The sequence below is a fragment of the Anabrus simplex genome, chromosome 5 (assembly GCF_040414725.1).
Source record: "Anabrus simplex isolate iqAnaSimp1 chromosome 5, ASM4041472v1, whole genome shotgun sequence".
In the NCBI taxonomy this organism is placed as follows: domain Eukaryota; kingdom Metazoa; phylum Arthropoda; class Insecta; order Orthoptera; family Tettigoniidae; genus Anabrus; species Anabrus simplex.
The window spans coordinates 374,010,849-374,029,315 of NC_090269.1; the positions used below are offsets into that span (position 1 = coordinate 374,010,849).

General features: G+C 41.5%; 1 protein-coding gene across 1 annotated transcript in view; it reads left to right on the top strand.

Annotated features, from left to right (window-relative positions):
* Window positions 1-18,467, top strand: part of Dll (Distal-less) — a 416,722-nt gene that overhangs the window by 125,516 nt on the left and 272,739 nt on the right. The window contains exon 3 of the mRNA XM_067148661.2: window positions 6,918-7,099. Coding sequence (XP_067004762.1) covers window positions 6,918-7,099 — 182 coding nt within the window. The remainder of the gene's footprint in view (window positions 1-6,917; window positions 7,100-18,467) is intronic.

Genomic DNA, 18,467 nt, shown 5'->3' on the forward strand with positions numbered 1-18,467 from the left:
AAATAAATAAATAAATAAATCGGAAAAAATATGTGAAAGTGCATATACAGTACAGTATAGAGTTACAGCTACGGTATTATCAGCCGTAAGGCAACGTAGCCTACATAACACAATACGAACTTGCTTCCAATATTTGTCATTTTTAATTTATAGCTTATCTTTTATTAAAACTACAGTATAATAGAAAAGAATTTCATTAACAATATTCTGTACAGAATTTGGATTAGGTTACTCTAAATGTTGGCTGGAACACACATTTTAAAGTACATTTCTCTGAATAAATCATTTTTTATGCATTTCAGATGGGATTTTAATTGTTTTCTCTATCGCGGGTTCTGTTCGGATTATCTGAAATTTTTGATATTTGCCGAGTATGGATTCCTAAAATGTCATAGTATAACAATGACATATGATGGAACATAAATTTTCACTATTATATGCGAGATACAAATAATGTATCAAAAAGATTAGAAGTAAAAATAATTAAATGCACGAAAATAGTTTTAATTGATTACTCTTTTATGTTAAAGCTAGTAAAATACAGCAGTGAATTGGAGTGAATACCTATAACTTTGTTTGAGAATAGGTACATATACAAATTTACTATTTAGTTCATGGCTCCAGTGATCAGTCCATTCTAAGAATCTCAGCAAACTCAACCAATCAAAAACTGTATTTCGTGAGAAAATGATCGATTTTGTATTAAATATATTATTATCGCAATTGCTTTTATAAAAATAAATCAGAAAAGCGCACTCACACATCTTTATAGTGTCCTTGCTGTAATATAGTGCATTGGTTGTTTTCAGTATTCCATCTACGTAACTGTTTTATTATCTTGAGGTCGACAGCCGACATAATTGTAGAGTTCAAATGAATGTGTAAATCAGTGCTGAAAGTTTTTTCTCTATATAAGTTACGTGATTTGTTTCATACCTTTTATTCTTTTTCTTCTTAATCTGTTTACCCTCCAGGGTCGGTTTTTTCCTCGGACTCAGCGAGGGATCCCACCTCTACCGCCTCAAGGGCAGTGTCCTGGAGCTTCAGACTCTGGGTCGGAGGATACAACTGGGGAGAATGACCAGTAACTCGCCCAGGCGGCCTCACCTGCTAATCTGAACAGGGGCTTTGGTGGGGGATGGGAAGATGGGAGGGGATAGACAAGCAAGGAAGCGGCCGTGGCCTTAAGTTAGGTACCATCCCGGCATTTGCCTAGAAGAGAATTGGGAAACCACGGAAAACCTCTTCCAGGATGGCTGAGGTGGGAATCGAACCCAACTCTACTCAGTTGACCTCCAGAGGCTGAGCGGACCCCGTTCCAGCCCTCGTACCACTTTTCAAATTTCGTGGCAGAGCCGGGAATCGAACCCGAGCCTCCGGGGGGTGGCAGCTAATCACACTAACCACTACACCACAGAGGCGGACTTTATTAGTAGGTCTATTACTTATTTAATTTCATAATTATTCCCTAAATAGTCACAATAAATACCTACAACTAGAGATCGAACTCCCTTATAATACCACATATAATACTTTATAGCAAAGTCTTCTAAATATTTTTAGACACAGCGTAAAAAATCGTAAGTAAAATTATACACTAATACACAAACTGATCGTCGTTGCGCCTGCGAAAACCGCTATGTGATAATGTTGTGGGAGAAGTACTGACCCGCAGCACATACGTCATAAGAGCGAGAATTACTTGAAGTCACGCACACAGTATTTTATACATTAGATGACAGAATCTTTCCGACCAAAGTTATAAGCTGAAATATTTCACATAGCGGTTTTTGCAGGCGCAACGATGAAATGAAGTTGTAGATCCACCGATGGATGACCCTCAGATTTAGGCCTAGTTTTCGATGAAACAGAACATTGCCACAGCGACAATTATATCTGTAAGTTGAGGATGCTGGTAGTTTGCGATATGGAGAGGAAAGTAGAAGACGAACGTGTGTAATTATTTCATACTGTTGTGGAATTCCTTACTTTGCGCCCGATGTGGAAAATTTCCATGTCCGTGTCCTGCCTTAAAAGGAACTGGTTAAGGAAAATTCTATGCTTTTCTTCAGCAATTCGATGTGCTCTTTGCACCATATTTTGAAATGTAGTGCCAAATTTTATAACTTCTGGTTTCTCCTCGGTCTGTTTCCACAATTAAGTGTAGATAAATTATTGAATTAAGTCCATACACATTTGAAAATCTCATTCCTTATAGCCAGACCATTCTTTTGGGAACCCTATGTAAAGACTTAACCCTCACTTCAGTTTAGCACCCCGGTATTTTGATAACCATCTTCAAAGAAATAGTTACCCAACAGACTACCCGCACACAACGTGTGTGAGAAATTAAAATGGGAGGACTCGTTACCTTTGCACTGACTACTCACAGAATAGCTCCCGGTTCTTTTTCTACCGGTGAAGAAACTATATCCACCATATTACTGTTACTCACGGGGCTGAAATTTCCATGCTCACCAACACGTCACCGCCTGCACTTCCCGCAGTCATTAATTGCGAGCCTTTGACAGCTAATCTAAGAACAGCAGCATAAAATAACAAAGAATATTCACCGACGCGTCAGTGCTATTCGGTGTGGAAATTGTCCGTGCATGAAAAGAGCAGATATCCACCTCGGTAATGAAAGATTACTGTGGACAGCGTCATTGCCTAGCTGTTGCTCCGTCACTAATTGATTTCACCTTTCTACTGTGGAGAAATCTACTTAGTAATGGTGAATATTCTGAAAAGACTCACATCTGGGCACTTGCAGGGATCATACGAGCCTACATTTCCATTTTATAAGCAAGCATTTAACCTAAGAAAGAATAGGGAATAGGGATACAAAACCTCGAATATTCGTTGAGCTCTGAAAGATATTCCACACACCAAATTCGGTGATTACTCGCATTGTACTTTCTGACTTAAAGTCATCAACAAGTATCTTCGGCGATATTCTTTGAAATTCAACAGATTAATTTATCTATATCGCCATTACACACTTTCAGCTGGTACAAAGTGTAGGCCTACTTTGCCTTCTAGGCAGCCTCTAACAATGCTACTAAAAGGTTTTCATTCCGTCCCTGAAGGAGGGTTGGTCGGTCGGAGTGCAGAGCTGTCGGACCACGGACAATCCGTGGCCACTTGTAGGCCGAAGCCTAGTCCAAAATTAAGAAAGTGTTACTATGTGGTCTTAAAATTCTTGAAATGGCTATACGAGCGTTACAGCAGGGTTGGTCATACTGATAAATAATTTGATATCGCACATCGTTGTTATTTTATCACCTGCTGAAGTTAGCCAATCATGTCGCCTCGCGGGGGATTTCTTACGGTCTTTGCGAGGCGGTGTTGCTAAATTTTCACGCAGACATCCCAGGCAAGGGTGGTAGCAGTTCCTCACCAGGGGTGATGCCGCGACCAGACAGATTTAGGATAGAGTTAGTATAGTTTTAATGTAGTAATGTAGTTAGTTTAGTTATAAGTAGAGGTGGCGTGTTGCATGTGGAGCTGGCCATCTGACCATTTGCAAGATGCTACATAGTAGATATAGAGGTATACTGCTAATAATAAGAGTTGGTGTCTGGCATTTCTTAGAGGGAGGTCCGTTTACTACCTGCCGAGACGGGATAAAGGGAGTGGCTGTGTGGTTGGCATGGAAACGAGGGTGGGGCGACTGCGGTTGCCATGGAGATAAAACTTCCGGGCAGCTCGTCTTGCTGGGAGTTGCCAAACCTGTCACTGTCACTGATAAGAACCTGACTGTATAAGAGTGATCGCAAATGGGACGACACCGCCTGGCCAGGTAGTCTACAACAGATCACAGCGGTCAAAATGAAGGAAGGAACAAGTGACCCGGAAGCGAGGGGTAAGAGCATGTAGAAAGGAATGCTGGAATGTGGCAACATCGTGAAATAGTTAGCTAATAAATAGTCTGTAAGTGTTTATTTTTTAGTTGCATATTTGGAACGTTGTAACTTAGTGAAAGCCCGTTATGTTCAATAAATCAATCATTAAATTTTCACGCCGCTTAAGACCTGCTTGAGAGCTATGCCAAGAAATCAGTATCAAACACAAACACACCGTGTGTTTCTGCTGGTGTCATTCTAGTGTACTTGCTTCTATATAAGTACATGTCTAAAATTAATAATTTTTTATTATTGATTTTGCGTCTCACTAACTGCTTTTACGGTTTTCGGAGACGCCGAGGTACCGGAAATTTGTCACTCGAGAGTAATTTAAAGTACCAGTAGGCTGACGTATTGGAACACCTTCAGATTGAGCCAGGAACGAACCTGCCTGGTTGAGCTACTCAGCCCGGCTATCACAAATTGTTGGGATCTGATCGAACCCTGTGGAATTCGAACCAAATGCTCTCGCTTTACTCGGGGACGAAATAACAGCAGACAGCCCGGCCAGATGTTGTGGTCTATTCAATGTGTAGTTGTAGCCGGAGATTCGCTCAACTACCCGCATTCTAAACCGACAATAAAAAAACGGGAAACCTACTTTGACGAGTCATCTGACATCTACTAACATACACACAGATGTATGTGTGGCGATAACTGGATGTTATAGAATGTCGCTGTAAACAGCGTTTTGTACATAGCTCTTGTTGTACTGCTGAAAAAAAGAAACACATTCGATCTCTATCATGTGGGTCATGTAAAGAAGTGGAGCGCAGTCCGGTGTCAAGTACGATGACAGGGCATCTATCCTCGGTGACAATTGTCGGCTTACTTAATAATCATGTAGATCAGTGTTTTTCAAACTGTGGATCACGACACTTAGGAAGGACTGCGGGATGCTATCTGGGGAGTCAGGGTCGAGATTAGTATTTTCTTTTAAATTACAGGATTGGGGCAATATAGACTGCTTAGAACTTAAGCCTATTGTGTGGCATTTTTCTTTTTCTTCTCCCAGAACTCCTTCATAAGTTGGCTGATCACCTGCCTCTGTTCCTCCAATAACACTCTCCGAGGCTGATGTCGGATTTGCAAAAGTGAAAAATCCGTAGAAGTGATATCTCGCTGGAATGCCACTCTATTAGGTATGATATCCTCTGTGAAATTACCAGCATTTCGCCCCTGTGTAGCAGTGGGTTCATCAACTGGATTGCTACACCTTGCCAATACGCTGGCGTCTATTGCGCCGTTAAGACACCAACCTACTCCCCTAAAGTGGGGAGGTGGGTCTCCTAGACGGTGACGCCGTCTCTCAGGCATGAGATGTGCGGAGGAGAGAGGTTGGTGGCCGTGGCCTATACTAGGAACTGTCCCGGCATTCGCCTTAGTACAAGAGAATGGAAAACCACGAAAAACCGTTCTCAGGACAGCCGACAGTGGGGACGCGCCCCTTTCCGTCTCCTGAATACAGAGGCGTAGAGCCACGCTAGAGCCGTGGACACTTGTGGGCCGAGACCCACTCTGCATCCGCCGACCCAAACTACTACAAGCCTCCTATGTAGGACAATGCAGTGACAGTGCACTAGGGGAAGCATGTACCTCCACTTGTATAAAAGCCTGCCTTTGGCCTTTATATCAAAACTTAAGGAAACCATAATTTAATTCTATCGATTACTAATTACAAAACATTCGAGCTCTTTAGACATTTTCAATCGTGAAATTACATGCGTTTCGCCCCACGTTTCGCGTAGGTCGCCTATACGGCGTCATCTCGAAAGACCTGTTACATGTCTCTCCGGAGGCCACACGCCATTATTATTATTATTATTATTATTATTATTATTATTATTATTATTATTATTATTATTATTATTATTATTATTATTATTATTATCTTGCTGTAATTTCGTCATACTTAGACTATAGACACAGTATTAGCGACCTTAATTTTTATTTCCTTCCCTTTAATTAAACTTCGAAAAATGTTGTATACATCCTCTGGTTTAAATAATCTATCTTACTGTGGTCCACCTCCATAACGTAACGGTTATCACTATTTCCTACCATCATTGGAAGCCCAAGTTCGATTCCCGTTACTGTCAGAAATTTAAGACGGGCAGGAGGGCTGGCATGTGGTTCAAACGGTACACGCAGCTCACCTCCATTGGGATCCGGCCCCATGGCTAAATGGTTAGCGTGCTGGCCTTTGGTCACAGGTTTTCCGGGTTCGATTCCCAGCAGGGTCTGGAATTTTAACCATCATTGGTCAATTTCCCTGGCACGGGGGCTGGGTATATGTGTTGTATTCATTATCATTTCATCCTCATCACGACGCGCAGGTCGCCTGCGGGAGTCAATTCAAAAGACCTGCACCTGGCGAGCCAAACCCGTCCTGGGATCTCCCGGCACTAAAAGCCATACGCCATTTCATTTTACCTCCACTAGGGGTGTGCCCGAAAATATCTGCACTACCTCGGTATGAGGACACGAGTTTAGTCCAGCTCTATGTCTAAATGGTTAGCATGCAGGCCTTTGTTCCAAGAGGTCCAGAGTTCGATTCCAGGTCGGGCTGGATATTTTAACTTTCATTAGTTGGGAACTGGATGCTTGTGCCGTCTTCAGCATTAGATTTTATCTTAGGTAGGGCTCCATCCCCACAGATCCGCACGTCCCCTACACAGCGTCAACTCGAAAGAGGCCACACGCCATTATTATTATTATTATTATTATTATTATTATTATTATTATTATTATCTCCCTGTAATTTATTTATAGTCATATTGTCGACACGGTATTAGCGACCTTTTTAATTTCCTTTCCATTAATAAAACGTCGAAAATTTGTATATAATGTACATGTCCTGATTGAAATTCTTCGTATTGATGTTTTTGTTCAGTTTTTCAGCGATTAATTTGGAGCTGTAACCGCAAGTAATACAGACTTTTAGCTTTCTTACTTTTTAATACTATCACTACTGTAATTAAATTAATAAGAACGTTGTATTGTGGTTTTCAGATAAGTGCAGCGAAGACGGTACGCTGCGTGTGAACGGGAAAGGCAAGAAGATGAGGAAACCTCGGACCATCTACTCGAGCCTTCAACTCCAGCAGCTGAACCGCCGCTTCCAAAGGACGCAGTACCTGGCTCTTCCTGAGCGCGCTGAACTCGCCGCTAGTCTGGGGCTTACGCAGACACAGGTAGGCCTTTGTTTAACAAGTAAATATGTTTGCCTTTGCCAAAATCTGATGTAATCGTTCTTGACATTAACAATCTAAAGCAGGGCCTCCCAAACGCCCAAAATCTCACGCGTGTAAATCGAGGCGCAAGAGCTCCGTGCACTGTGCATCGGTCCCGCTCGGCTCGGCTCCGACCAACGCTTCGTCTCTGGGCTACTCGGCTAAGCTCGGCTCAACTCGGCTCGAATTTGGAGCGCTACGGAGCAAGTGAGAAAGAGGGAGACAGGGGGAGCGAGCGAGACAGGTGTGGGGAAAGAGAGAGACAGCGCTATTGCTCCAAATCGAGGAGTGGGGGTCTGCACTCTGATCAACCAAGCGAAGTCGTCTTTTGCACCGTGCACAGTGCATGCACCCTGAGAGGCCCTGATTTAAAGAATGATTTTATTTTACTCTCTGAAAGAAATATTGCCTAATCCACCATTCAATGTTTTTTACTTCCATTTCGTTGTCCAGAATCTCCGAATTCAAGGTAAAAATTTAGATTTTTGTTTGTTTTAACTGTATGAGCTGTTTTACATAAATATCTTGTTCTTTCAATTTAATAGTTTCAAGATCTACGTTCAGTTAATTCACTCGCTTCGATAAAACTTGGATAACTCACTGTACCTTTCAGTCGCAAGAGGATTGATTCTCTGCCATGACAGCAGCCTGAATGCATTTTACAGGATTTTGCGGAATTTTCTTACGCACTGCAGACACATAGATTGTTGATCCTAGTCTTGAAACAATATTTCAACTAGCTTATCTGGATAACCAGAGTAACGTCGTGGTATACCGGCTAGTCCTAAGAAGTGTTGGGGGAAGAATGTTAGGTTTGCACCTACAAATACAGTTGTAATTTTTTTAAATCATTTAGGGTTTAATATCTGGCTAGTACCATTTTGAATTTTTTCCCGAGAGAATGAACACATTGTAAAAATATTATTAATAAGGAAGACTGAAACCTCAAATGAGGGGAGTTCGTACAGCCCTAGCAGCCTGTTAGTCTGAACTGATGACTTTGTGTGGACCACATGACATACAACACACACTAACTCAGCTGTGGTGGAAAAGACTCGCATCAACAAGCTGACGCAAGGATGTCCATTTACCGTTTCTGGTTGCTTCTTCTCGCGATATTTCATGATCTCCCAGTCGAAAGTCGTAGTTTCTTTACTATAAGGTAACCGTTCTGGAGGAATTTCAAGGTAAGTTTCGATGGGAACTCATTGAGACCACCCTTATTAGATTATATATCACAGTCGGAGGTCTTGGTACATTTTTCAAAACTTATCTGCAGTTTAACATTCCCGATATCTTTCTAATTCCCCTCTAGACGTGCGGAAGTAGACAGCTGCTTCATCTCATACCCAGTTGGGTCGTATCTCATATCAGTCAAACATCAACAGTAAGTTGGAGGAATTGCAGCCGAACATTAGGAAACTTCAAATGGAGTCGTTGCTGGCCAGCCATATTCCTTCGTAACTTTTCTAGATGGACACAGAGTAAATTGCGGTGCTCTGCTTTTGATAACGTCAGGCCAAACATTCCCTGGCTGGTACTGACGAATCTTCCCTGCAACCTTTACCGAGTGAATTCCATCTCTCCACACTGTTGAAGAAGCAACCTACCGTAATTGGAAGGCAATTTGCAACCGACAGTTCACTACTGCGATCCGACATGTGTTGGCTTGACGCGTTTGACGCTGATTTCTTCTTTGCAATTGGTGTATCGTTGGAACAGAATGGAAAAATAAACTGACCCATGTTATGAATTATACAAACTGAATGAATTTAAAACACGAGAAATTTTCTAACTTGCGGCACTCTTATTTATTTATTCATTTATTTATTTATTTATTTATTTATTTATTTATTTATTTATTTATTTATTTATTTATTTATTTATTTATTTGACGGTGTTGATTATCCCACTTTCGTCCCCTTAAACCAGCAAATCATCATCATCATCATCATCATCTGTTTACCCTCCAGGGTCGGCTTTTCCCTCGGACACAGCGAGGGATCCCACCTCTACCGCCGCAAGGGCAGTGTCCCGGAGCTTCAGACTCTTGGTCGGGGATACAACTTGGGAGAATGACCAGTACCTCGCCCAGGCTGCCTCACCTGCTGTGCTGAACAGGGGCCTTGTGGAGGGATGGGAAGATTGGAAGGGATAGGCAAGGAAGAGGGAAGGAAGTGGCCGTGGCCTTATGTTAGGTACCATCCCGGCATTCGCCTGGAGGAGAAGTGGGAAACCACGGAAAACCACTTCCGGAATGGCTGAGGTGGGAATCGAACCCACCTCTACTCAGTTGACCTCCCGAGGCTGAGTGAACCCCGTTCCAGCCCTCATACCACTTTTCAAATTTCGTGGCAGAGCCGGGAATCGAACCCGGGCCTCCGGGGGTGGCAGCTAATCACGCTAACCACTACACCACAGAGGCGGACAAACCAGCAAGTACCACTTTAATTACTGTGTCACCCTCGTTGTTACAGTAACTCATGCTCAGTTAGTTAGAGGAGGAACTAAGAGGAAACTAAGAGTGAACCATTTTAACATGCTAGTATAGCGAGTAAAGTGCTCTCTATTGAAGTTTTGTATGCTAGTCAGCGAGCGATCAAGCTTTTGGCCTTGGGCTAATGAAGTTATTGGCAGTGTGCTATATGCGGACAGAATGATTAAGGGACTGGACGACATTTCAAACACAATAAACGGTTCATATTTTGCAACTTGATTGCTTATTATTATGGTCTTAGAAAAAAAAGAGCTGGCAACAGAAAGGAATTTACTAAATAAGCAGGAAGTAGACTTCATTATGGACACATAAATATTGGCTATTTATCTTCACTCATTGATGTAAAGTATTTCGTTGCTGTGGTAACCAGATTCATTCCCCATTGTATGTTATTGACAGGTGGTCGCACCCAAGACGTGATTTAAAAGCTTTTTCTCCTCTCTATTGATTAATTGCATTATATGTGTAAGCGGTCGACCTTGTGCACGAACTGCTGTATCGTAAATAAACACAATGTATCATGAACATATTGAGATGAAATGTGAGAGCTGCGATTACGACGTATACACTGAAGAGAAGGGACAAGGTAATAACTTGACTCCACCCACTCAATTCTATTTCTTGAGGACCTTGCTTCGAAATTTTTCTTCCTGTAAGGATCTAAATTGACTTATTCTCCTGAATAATTTATGCTGTTAGAAATATTAATTTATCTGTGATGATAACGGCGAAATTCACCTCGTCGATCATGAATTATCAGTGCTATCTCAGGGAGGTTGATATCATTCAAAGAAAAAATGTAGGTAAGTGTAAAGTTAAGCGTAAGAGACAGCTAAGATCCTTTACCCACGGACAGTTGAGGCTTTTGTTGCCATTGATGCTTTCACGGCCCGTACTTATAGACATGATACTGTATAGGCTTTTGGACTTATGCCGTGTCAAGAAAATACGGTGAAGATGAGGCCTTTCTCGTGAACAGTCGAGATTTTCTTCTGATGACACACAGCACAGTTCTCTGCAAAACGTAAAGAATTTCACCTTATTTTCTTGACACGGCATAAGCCCAAAAGCCTGTACAGTATCATGTCAGTTAAGGCTTTTGTCTATCTATCTATCTGTCCATCTGGAACTATCTGTCTAAAATCGCTCATAAAGAGGACCGTAAGTACTTCCCAAAAACTATCCATATACACGAAGTAATTTGAACATCACCTACGTTTTAGTTAATTATTATTGACTTCATTATAAGAAGTGTTGTGATCTTCTCATGCACTTTGTAATAATAATAATAATAATAATAATAATAATAATAATAATAATAATAATAATAATAATAATAATAATAATAAATAATAATCCCCGGGTTCGCTTCCCAGTACTGAAATAAATTTAAGAATAGCAGGAGCCATGGTATGTGGTTAAAACGACACATGCAGTTCACATCCATACCTCGGTATGAGGACACAAGTTTAATTTTTCTTAATTCTGTATCTCACGTGGTAGAGCACATGTTCAATTCAATATAACTCAGGTCCTACATTAAATCTTTACTGTAATGTTTACGAGGGGTATATTTTTCATGAGAAGAATTCTTTATTTAATAGACTAGACTACTATTGCGTGTCATTTAGTTGATAGAGACTCTCATAAATTGAAAATCAGCCTCGAAGGTAGAAAATAATAAAATGTTATTTGGTTCAGTCTCTTCGTCCATGCTGTTTAAATCATTAATTTCTCTTCATTTATTTTTTGTACATCTTTTCGTCTCTTTACGTAGTATTTTCATTGGAATGATGTTAGAGGGGGAGTTTTTGTCACGAAAGAGTGCATTGTATGTGTTTTAGGACAGTGTCGTTCCTTTGTCCTTAAGAAGCGTTCGGGCGAGGGTCAATTAGGCAACGCCCACCCCATCCCTTTTTAGGAAAAGATAATAAAAGATTCTATATTCAAGATATAATGTAAAGAAACGTAATATTGATACTGAAATTGTTTGAACTAATTTACGGCACAATATCTATAAACATGTTCAACACAAAACTAAGGTGTTTATTTTCAATTTTTTAAAATTTTTTTTTTTTGCTATTTGCTTTACGTCGTACCGACACAGATACGTCTTATGGCGACGATGGGATAGGGAATGTGTAGGAGTGGGAAGGAAGTGGCTGTGGCCTTCATTAAGGTACAGCCCCAGCATTTGCCTGGTGTGAAAATGGGAAACCGCGAAAAACTATCTTCAGGGCTGCCGACAGTGGGATTCGAACCCCCTATCGCCCGGATGCAAGCTCACAGCTGCCCGACTCTAACCGCACGGCCAACTCGCCCGTTTCAAATCATTTAACCCTCATAATAATTACAATATATTTGGGATATTTCCATTAATGTGTTTATAAGAAGGCAATTGAGTTTTGATAGGCCTCCACGCACATATTTTACTAAGCGGTAAGGCTTAATGCAATACATAGGAAAGCGGCTTAAGTAGTGCGTGTAAGAGTTACCGATTACCGCTTACCGAATTTTCTGTGTGGATGCCTGATGATCTAATTAGCCTTAAGAATTTAACCAAAGGCAACTGATGGTCATTATATAATTTATAACGTTTTATTTCCTGTTTTACATGAAAAAAATAATGCGGTATCAATTTTTAAACCATATTCATAAAGCGTAATAAATTGCTCTCAGTTTGTTTTTGTGTATTTTGATGTGCTGTTTAACTTTTAACTTGAATGATATATCGATGGCCATCTTTTAAAACCTCGCATGTCCCAATGCTCTTCCTATCCAGTATATTTCTTATGACTGGTGTCGTCTTCCAGCCACATATTTATATGCAGTTCATCAAAATAATTTTCGTTGTGTACATTGTCCTGTGGTACAGTGCAAAGGAAAATGGACCTAACCATACCGTATTGTAGGGATGTTGTTTGCATGGCGAATTTACGCACTCCTACAGTATAATGTATTTAACGTGCATTTTTCTTTACACATTAGCATTGGAAAATGAACAAAACGAGTGGACTGCATATAAATGTGTGGTTGGAAGGCGTCACCAGTCTTAAGGAATATGATGGGTAGGAAGAGCATTGGGACAAGCGAGGTTTTAAAAGAAAGCCATCGATATATGGTTGCACTTCTAACTTATTCTATTTTTCTATCATATGAAAATAAGGCATTGCGAGTTAGATCCATTGATAATTTTAAATTCAAAATCAAATCATCAAATTGCTTTTAATATTGATGAGCATTTAAATCTCTCGTATTGAGAACATTATTTAATAATCAACTCAGTTAAATCAATATCGTCTGAAGTTTATGGTCACAATTAGACTTAGGTCTTTAAAAATATTCGTTAGGAGGCCTCCTTAGCCAATTTTTGCTTTCACCTCACGGTGACCTTGGTTTAGGAATTTGAGTTGTAACAATTCGGTGCTTAAATACGATCTTGGTCTCGGACAGTTTCTTGCGTAACTCAGGCAATATGGAGACGGACATAGGAGAGGTCATACATTGCCTTCCCAGTATGGTCATGGGAAACTTACTAGCGACCTATTTTGTGGTATGAGGGCGGGGTAACGGGATCCTTCCGTGCATATCGGGCTTAGAGACAGACAATGGAAGCCGATAACAGTTTATAGCAAACACGCTATGGCGACTCGGTGTTGTGTTCTGTGTAATATGAGGGAAACGTAGGGTTGGGTGGGGTGGGGTGGGGGGGAAACATTTTCATTGTTTTCCCTTCCTTTACACCAAAGCAAGAAATGGTTCGGAATTTGTCTTCACCATAGCATAATAATAATAATAATAATAATAATAATAATAATAATAATAATAATAATAATAATAATAATAATAATAAGCCTTCTTTATTCTTTCCTAATCCGTTTACCTTCCAGGGTTGCCTTTCCCCTCGGACTCAGCGAGAGATGCCACCTCTACCGCCTAAAGGCAGTGGGTCCTGGAGCGTGGGACTTTGGATCGGGGATAAAATTGGGGAGGAGAACCAGCACCTCGCCAAGGCGGCCTCACCTGCTATGCTGAACAGGGATTTTGTGTGGGAGGGGGAAAGATTTGAAGGGATAGGCAAGGAAGAGGGAAGGAAGTGGCCGTGGCCTTATCCCGGCATTTCCCTGGAGGAGAAGTGGGAAACCACGGAATACTACTTCGAGTATGGTTGAAGTTGGAATAAAATAATAAATGGATCACTGCTGATAGTGTTTCCTTGTAGGTCACCGTACGGTAGCGTAAAATCTGTCCACTTCCTTGAGATACTTCTTTTGCAATCTCCCCGTACGCTGTCGTTTTATTCATTTTATTGCGGCACTCTGCGAAATCCACTGAACATTGGCAGGGATGTGCCTCATACTTAGCGAATAAAACACAAACAACATCTCACAGTCATGAGAAGCCACTTGTGTTGTTTTGATTCCCGTCCCGGCAATCCCAGCATGCCTAGCGGCATAACGCGCACCGTTAATACTCGCATTCCATTGGTCAGTTCTGCCAAAGACTTGACAATTCTTTCATCGATTAGAACATGTTCTAATTCACGTTCAAGACTTTTGAAGACTTCTCAAGGCTTGTCAAGTATTGGAAGAGATTTGATAAGTAAATTTGTGAAGTATTGACAATTCTTTTGAAGTCTTGTGATTTGTTGAACTTGACCAAAAAAAAAAAAAAAAAAAAAAAAATCTCGTACTACGGGCTTTCGGTTGGAACAAGATTCTGTCAAACCCTTGCGTGAGGTTGAGGAACTATCTGCTATGAGACGTCGCGAAAGTCTTGAATGCCAAACAGTACTGCTGACGGTAGCGTCACATCGCCCCAGTATCTGAACCTACGTATTTAGCTGGACAGCAGTCGTCTTGGCCACTCTGAGACCTTTAAAAAGAACGCTTTTTTTTTGCTATTTGCTTTACGTCGCACCGACACAGATAGGTCTTATAGCGACGATGGGATAGGAAAGGCCTAGGAATGGGAAGGAAGCGGCCGTGGCCTTAATTAAGGTACAGACCCAGCATTTGCCTGGTGTGAAAATGGGAAACCAAGGAAAACCATCTTCACGACTGCCGACAGTGGGGTTCGAACCCACTGGATACTGGCCGCACTTAGGCGACTGCAGCTATCGAGCTCGGTTAAAAAGAACGTGTCACGTCGGTGGATGAAAAGTAAGTTTCGGCCAACAGCTCTGCACTCCGACCGGCCAACCGAGCGGAGGACGGGTGGTCACGCCTCTACCGCAGCTCTACGCCTCTGCATTCGGGAGACGGGACAGCGCTGGACCTCACGACTGGGCCAAACCGTCGGCTGTCCTGAGAATTGTTCTCCGTGGTTTTCCACTCTCCTGCACTAAGGCGGATGCCGGGACAGTCCTAGTATAGGCCACGGCCGCCAACCTCCTCACCTTCTCTTTCACCGTAACAAATCTCCCGGCCTGAGAGACGGCGTTACCGTCTTACAGGCCCACCCCCCTTTTAGGGGATGAATGACAACATTTTATTAGTAGGCCTAGTAGTAACCTGTGATCCAGTGGTTAGATTACGGGAAGACAATCCTCATACTAGCCAGAAATAGAGATATTGACAACTAGTTGTAAGGTTACCCAAATATCATGCCGACAGTGCCTAACCCAGTGACATTCTCTTCTCGTTGACATGAGAAGTTATTTCTCTTGGTTTCGCTCTACATGATAAAAAATAAGAAATATTAAAATAACATGAAAAGTATTATAAGTGGAGGAGACAGGTAACAGGATCTGAAACCATGGAGAAGAGATATCAAGTTTCCGCCAGTCGAATCCTGCCTAAGGCATGGGTGGTTGTAATGTTCTAGATATTAAAACAACTTTTTTTGAAGATCAGAAAAAACAAGTTGCTGTACATACTTGGGAGAGAAAATGGTGTCAGTGAGGATGACATTCCTGTTACACTGTTCCAGTTATGGACACTCCTGTGGTGTGAAGAAAACAGGTAGCATCCTCAAAAGAACTGCGAATATTCATCATAAGGCTATCAAGCCTCGGCTGAGTAGTTCCGTCTCGAATTCAATTCAGTTCGGAGTCATTCTAGTTGTTCAGTTACTGTCCGTTTTCAATAATAATAATAATAATAATAATAATAATAATAATAATACCGAGGTCGATAGCTGCAGTGGCTTAAATGCGGCAAGTATCCAGTATTCGTGAGATAGTGGGTTTTAACCCCGCTGTCGGCAGCCCTGAAGATGTTTTTTCGTGGTTTCCCAATTTCACACCTTAATTGAAGCCACGGCCTCTTCCTTTCAACTCCTAGCCCTTTCCTGTCCCATTGTTGCCATAAGACCTATCTGTGTCGGTGCGACGTAAAGCAACTTGTAAATTATATAATAATAATAATAATAATAATAATAATAATAATAATAATAATAATAATAATAATGCGTGGCCCAAATCAGCTCTTTTCCTGGCTTTGGTAATATTTGTCAGCCCTCACTCAGCTGTAGCTTTCCGTAACACCATTATTTGTTACAAAATCTGTCCAGGATATTCTGAGTATATCTCGTATGTAACCACATTTCAAAGGCCTCTAAACTGTTCACGCAGGAAGCTTTGACTGCATAAAGCAGTGTTAACCAGATGCTCTTGTAGATTATAAATGATATCATAGTGTGTGGCAATACAGTATATTAACTCCAAGTATTAAGACCTTGATTTAGTGTTTCTATTTTTTATTTTATTTTTGCTATTTGCTTTACGTCGCACCGACACAGATTGGTCTTATGGCGACGATGGTACAGGGACGGGCTAGGAGAGGGAAGGAAGCGGCCGTGGCCTTAATTAAGGTACAGCCCCGGCATTTGCCTGGTGTGAAAATGGGAAACTACGGAAAACCATATTCAGGGCTGCCGACAGTGGGGCTCGAACCCACTATCTCCTGATTACTGGATACTGGCCGCACTTAAGCGACTGCAGCTATCGAGCTCGGTGGTTTAGTGTTTCAGGAGGCTGTATTATCAGTCTAGATGGTTAACTTTACATCGTAGCGTGAAAATGTGGTGACAGTAGGCCTACACTGAAGATCTTCCTTGTGTTATTTTCACTCCTGGAATTTAATTAATTTTAATTTCGTGTGCCGATTTCCAGCCGAGTGCAGCCCTTGTAAGGCAGACCCTCCAATGAGGGTGGGCGGCATCTGCAATGTGTAGGTAACTGCGTGTTATTGTACAGGAGGACAGTATTATGTGTGGTGTGTTAGTTGCAGGGATGTTGGGGACAGCACAAATACCTAGCCACCGGGCCACTGTAGTTAACAAATCGGCCGGGAATCGAACCCGGGACCCTCTGAACCGAAGGTCAGTAGGCTGACCATTCAGCCAACGAGTTGGACACTCCTGGAATTAACAAAATTACATTGTAGCATTTTGTTTCTCACATCTATTGAATATTCATTCATTGCCGGAATGGAGACGGAAGCCATTTACGTAGTTTAGGCATAACACTTCTTCTTTCCTTCCTGAACCATTTCCTCATCGGATGTCGGCTGTCATCAGGACGATCTGATTCTTGTTTTCAGCAATTCGGAAAAGAGTGGGGTACTGGACTCATACCATTCTCGTAGATTCCTTAGCCAAGATATTCTCTTTCATCCCCTACTTCTCCTTCCTTCAACTTTACTTTGTAAGATAAGCTGAAGGAATTTATACTTCCATTTCGAAAAATTTTACCCAAGTACTCAAGCTTTTTTCTTTTTGTGCGTAACCTCTAACTCTTTGTTCAGGTGTTGGAGTACTTCATAGTTACGTGTTCTGTCAACCCATGATGTTCTGAGCAGGCTTTGGCAGCACCACATCTCAAAGGATCGAAGTTTCTTGGTGGTGTTCTCTGTTAAGGTCCATGTCTCACAATCAGCATCACAAAGTAAGGCAGAGAATACATGACACCGAAGTAAACTGAGATGGAGATTTACATAGCAGAAACACTAGGAGATGTAATTATTATTATTATTATTATTATTATTATCTATCTGCAGATTGGCAGCGAGGATATTATAGCTCGCCCTCTTCAGTTCATAAATTAATAACATGAGATGAAAATATTCCACAGATATTTGCTGTACTGCGTCACAAAATTTCCCACACAACTAGATCTACAATTTTCTGCGCAATTCCACCCACGGGAATGCTTTTTATACACTGAATATAACAACTACCTGCTTCAGAGTGAATTAGAACATTCCGATACTTCCCACTCTTGTTCTTTCAAGTTGGGACGGTCAGTATATTAATGTATTCATATGCAGTCTTGCTTTGCAATACGATGGCTCAAGGACTGACTTCGAGCTTCCCCCCTCTTATCAAGCAGTGATATCCGCCGGGTGGGGCGGGCGGTACGCTTGATGTGATTCTGGACCCACCTGCCGATAAGTGCCAAGGACCGCCGAAACGTTACATCACACTTATTACGTCACTTGACGATAAATGTCAAAAGATTACCTGCACATACGTACACACTTACAGCAATGTTGTCTGCGACCAGACAATATTATTGCTGTACTGAAAACTTTTACAATTTTCTGTACAGTAAAAATGGACACCCAACATTTCATTTTGTATGAACTGAGTTTATAGTTATACTTTTACCTTCTTGGCGAGCGATCCTGGCTCAGTCCGGTGGTATTTGAAGGTATAAATCTGCTGTTACCGATATTATGCTGCCTCGTATTAGGCCTAATGAATTGCATCTTCTCTTCTTCCTCTCATTCTACCGTTTTCCCCAAATATGTGGGGGCACGGATGCGAACTATGTCACAAATGTTGATTTGGCCCTGTTTTACTGCCGGGTGCCCTTCCTGACGCCAACCC